General features: G+C 58.7%; 1 protein-coding gene across 1 annotated transcript in view; it reads left to right on the forward strand.

Moving 5' to 3' along the window:
* SLC35E4 (solute carrier family 35 member E4) overlaps nucleotides 1-1,749 on the forward strand; it is an 8,460-nt gene extending 6,711 nt beyond the window's left edge. Inside the window, exon 2 of the mRNA XM_004716719.2 lies at nucleotides 830-1,749. Coding sequence (XP_004716776.1) covers nucleotides 830-1,263 — 434 coding nt within the window. The 3' untranslated portion in view covers nucleotides 1,264-1,749. The remainder of the gene's footprint in view (nucleotides 1-829) is intronic.
* The last annotated feature ends 2,947 nt before the right edge of the window (nucleotides 1,750-4,696 follow it).

The raw sequence follows: 4,696 nt of genomic DNA on the forward strand, positions 1-4,696 counted from the left end.
GATGGATGGATTGTGATAAGAGCTGTATGAGACCCCATTAAAAATTATTTTAAAAGGAAAAAAAGAGGAAGAAATAGAGTTACAGTCTTGGAAACTCACTGGGGCAGCTCTGCCCTGTCCTACGGGGTCACTGTGAGTTGGCACTGACTGGATGGCAGTGAGCTTTTGTTTAAACACTCATCAATCCTACTCGCCCTCCGTAGTGCCAGTCAGTGCCATGATGGCACTCCTCGGGCTGGCGCCCAGCCTCCCCTTCTCTGAGCAGGTCCTCCTCCTCTGCCACACGCTCACGGTCCCTCGAGGGCTATTCTCTCTCTTCCCTGTGAGCCCAGGCCGGTGCACAGCAACCTCAGAGACCCGATGGGGCAGACCGATGGGGCAGAACTGCAGTGACGGGTTTCTGAAACCCTAACTCTTTACAGGAGTGGAAAGCCCTATAGGGGAGACTCTATAGGATAGGCCCCAATAGTGTAGAACAGGACTTGTGCGTTTCCAAGCCTGTGACTCTCTATGGGAGTAGGAAGCCCCGTATTTCTCATGCCAAGGTTGTGTCAGGTTTTATTATTACCTAACTCTCCAAGCAAGTGAGGAAACTGAGGCTCAGAGAGGCTAAGGGCTTCACACGAGCCCAGTCAAGGTTTGTACAGAGTGGACACAGGGCACTACCCCAGGGGTCTGAGGGCCAGTGTTTGGTAGCGCAGAATGGCGGGCAGGGGACTTTCACAAAGTGCCAGTGAGCCTGGGAGGTGAGGCCGTGCTGGGTGCCCCTGTCGGCCGCGTTGGGGTTTACCTACCTGCTGTGTGCTGATGGCCGCTGTCCTGGTTATAGGTGGCCTGCTGCAGGAGGAGAAGCTGGACGCGGTGACCCTGTTGTACGCCACCTCACTGCCCAGCTTCTGTGTGCTGGCAGGGGCGGCCCTGGTGCTGGAGGCTGGCATGGCCACACCACCCGCTCCCACCGACTCCCGACTCTGGGCCTGCGTCCTGCTCAGCTGCTTCCTGTCTGTGCTCTACAACCTGGCCAGCTTCTCCCTGCTGGCCCTCACCTCTGCCCTCACTGTCCACGTCCTGGGCAACCTCACCGTGGTGGGCAACCTCGTCCTGTCCCGGCTCCTGTTTGGCAGCCACCTCAGCGCCCCCAGCTACATGGGCATTGCACTCACCCTTTCTGGAATGTTCCTTTACCACCACTGTGAGTGTGTGGCCTCCTGGGCTGCCCGCAGGGGGCTGTGGCGGAGGGACCAGCCTGGCAAAGGCCTTTGAGATGTGGAGGAGCTTCTGGGCCATGTGTCATAGCACCAGCCTGGATCTGACTTCAGCCAGTGGCCACGGGAGAAGTGGAGGGCAGGCAGCTCCAACCACTGGGGCCGAGGGAGGGCGAGGGACCCCTGGAAGGGGACTCCCAGAGAGGCTCGCCCCATCCCAGACCCACCCACCACTGGACGATGTGGCACAGCGAGGGTGCTTGGCCGTCTTCATGATGGTGGGCATCAGCTACTCTGAGCAAAACGGGTGGCCAACTTGGAAAACCTTACCGTGTTACCATGAGGATGACTTGGGGGTGGCACAATCCCCCCTGGTGGGGGCAGGGGGAGCCAGGGGAGGTGGGCCTGGGAAGGGCTTCTTTACTGCTGGGCTCCCTGCAGGGAGTTGGGCTAGTCTGTGCCAACTCTGGGCAGCTGCTTTGGCCTTATCCTGGGCCCCCCAATTTTGGGGCTTCCATCCTCAAATAAACTATTTTTGCTTGTACACCTGTGTCATCTTTGGGGTCCAGCCAAGGGAGGAGGGAAAACAATGGTTCCACCCACCCACGTGGCAACTAGGGTGTCCTCCCTTGCCCACGACTCCACCTGCACCCCTGTTCTTTCTAACCTCCCTGGCCAGGCCTGTTCAGGGACACCCATTGCCATAGCAAAAGTGTGGGCCTTGCAGGACTGGCCCAAGGCCTTCCAGGCTCCCAGTTCGACACCCCGGGCAGGAGGCGCAGCCTCCACAGTGTGTGGCTCCTCCCACACAGACTGGCCAAATGAGCTTTGCCACCTTGCCTCTCCATCTTTCCTCAGCCCTCTCCACTCTCCCTCCAGGCTCCAGAGGCCGCTGGCTAAGACAGCCACAAAGACTCAGCCTATAGCAAGAAGCCCTGGGGCCTGCCCTGCCCTGGCAGCCTCACTAGCTGGCTTTGTGCCTCAGTGAAATGGGGCTGGTCATCCCTTTGGGGAGGGTGGGAGGTGAGGTGTCCCTATCTTGGACTAGTTATTTTGCCTTTTCTCTAGCTCCAGGCTCATCTGGAAGAAAGAACGGTCTCTCCTTGCTGGGGGAGCCCGGGAGGCTGGAGCAGGCCAGCATGGGGATCTAGGCCTGGGTTTTAGCAAGGCTCCTTTCTTCCTCCAGGTGATTGAATCCCTGCCGACTGCTTGGCCAGCCAATGCTAGGCAGGGCTGCAGGAAGGGTCAGCAGCCCAAGGCTGGGGGCAGGACCGAGGGACCTTGGAGTCACCCACCCTGGGAGGACAGGCGAAAGGGCTCGTGGCTCTCGCCTCTGCCAGTCTGGACCGGGTTGAGTCACCCACCACCCACCCTCCCTGTGACTCAGAAATGCCGCTGGCCTAGCCCAGTCCCTGGGTAGCCTGGACACCTCCAGCCTCCACCCTGAGGTTTGGCCAGCGCCTGCTTGGTGACTCAGGACCCTTTCCCATTCAAGGGTCCCTGTCACCACAGCTCAGGAGCAGCTCTTCACGACTTCCACCTCTGCTCTGGGGACTCGGGAATTACAGATGGTCATGAACGAGCCTGCCCCGTGCGGCTGGGATGGGTGGGCAGGGGGACTTGGAGCTGCGCCGGATCTGAGGCCAATGAGGTGATTCCCCAAGGTCACAGTTAAGGTCCTCCCAGGAGTGAACACGGGAGCACTGCACTGGGAGGCAGGGTCTGGGCGTGGGTCCTGGGCCCCTCCCCTTACTCCCAGTGTCCTCAGTGAGCCTCTCCGGACCTGACCGTGACCCTGGGAATGAGGGTCCCAGGAGTAACCAGTGGGAAAGACTGGTGGGTTTCAAGCAGGGAGGATCCCCTTTACATCCAGACTCTGTTGAGAAGCTGCCCCTCAGGGTAGTAGATGCCACCTTCTCGGGGAGCTCTGCTGCTGCCCGCAGCGGAGCCTGCTCCTCACTGCTGCTTGCTCCCAGAGCGGGCCTCTTCTCCCCTGCCCTGGGCTCTGTGAGGGCTGCCTGACAGGCCCCAGAGCGGGCAGAAGAGAATGGGAGTCGAGAACAGGGCTCTGAAGTCAGATCTGGGTTCAAATTCCAGCTCAAGGATCTGACTTTGGGCAAGACCTACCCCTGCCCCCCCCCCCCCCCCACAGGACCCAGCCCACGTGGTTCCGGGAAGCGGCAGGGGCGACGGCGTGGAGAATGCTTAGCAGTAGAGCCCGAAACGTAGCAGGGTCTCGACCCTGCAAGTGGACTTTGCTCCGAGTGCCTCCTACTGCTTCCTGCGAAGGCTTGCGTGCTGGCCCTCTCCAGCCCTGGCTTTCAAGGCACAGAGCGCAGGAGGGTGGAGGCCCCCAGCTTCCCGCCCTGCTGTCCTGCCTTGGAGGAAGCTGGGTCTGCCCTGGGCATCCTGCCACTGCGGCCTTCAGAACAAAGCTGCTGCCCTGTCTCAGCCCCTGCCACTGCCAACATGTCCCTCCCAGCATCCCCAAGAGGCCCTGGAATGACGAAGACTCTTCTTACTCGCTACACTGAACCCAAGCCAGCTCGGGGATGCCAGCCACTCCACCGTCGCACGTTCTGGCCTTGTTACAAATGCCTCCTGGAGCCCCAAGTACAGGGCCAGGCAGCACAGGAGGCAGCCGGGATCTGATGCTCATGAATATTGTTGGATAAATGGGTCTTCCATTTGGCTCTGGGTCCCCTGTGGAGGAGAAGTCCGAGGGGCCTTGAGGTAGGAGGCAGCGGAGCCCAGTGAGGAGCGATTGGGGTGGTCCCGATAAACCAGGTGCTGGTAGTGGGGACAGTATCTTCGACATGTGCTCGTGCAGAGTGGGGCTCGACTGTATTCATTTGGGGGTGTCAAGTGGCTCCTAAATGCTATGGCTTGTTGCAGGGGGCAAAAGAGACCCTGAATCTCAAACATAATTGCTAAAGGCACATTTATTCAGTCTTACACAGGACAAAGACAAGCATCCAGAAGAGGGAGACCATCAGTAGGAGGTCATAATGACTCGTCCAAGGCATTCTGGGAAACTGGCTTTCTGGAAAACTCACCGAAGTACGGTTGGCAGCAGATCATTACATCATGGCTACAGGCAGGACTACAGAGAGGAGACCAGGACTACAATGGGGACACATACCTTATGCTGGACCGAAGCGCTTACAAGATTGGCTCAGGGCCCTATGACCAAAGCAGTCAGCATCTGATTCAAGACATGTGACCCTGGCACCCCAAATTCCTTCAAGGGCCCACCTAGGCAAGTCTGTAAGGGGTAGGCTACTCATCCCAGGACTGGCCTCCGAAGGGGTAGTAATCCACTTTCTGATGCACCTGCTTGAGGGCAAGGCTAGTCACATCGCAGGTGAATAAAGATCAAACCCACTGCCATCAAGTTGATTCCAATTCATCAAGACTCTAAAGGACAGAGTGGAACTGCCCCGGGGTGTGAGGAACAGAAGGATTTCTCTTAAGTTGTCTCCCCAAAATAT

This window comes from Echinops telfairi, unplaced genomic scaffold, assembly GCF_000313985.2.
Source record: "Echinops telfairi isolate 266 unplaced genomic scaffold, ASM31398v2 ScPeMD7_29;HRSCAF=101, whole genome shotgun sequence".
In the NCBI taxonomy this organism is placed as follows: Eukaryota; Metazoa; Chordata; class Mammalia; order Afrosoricida; family Tenrecidae; genus Echinops; species Echinops telfairi.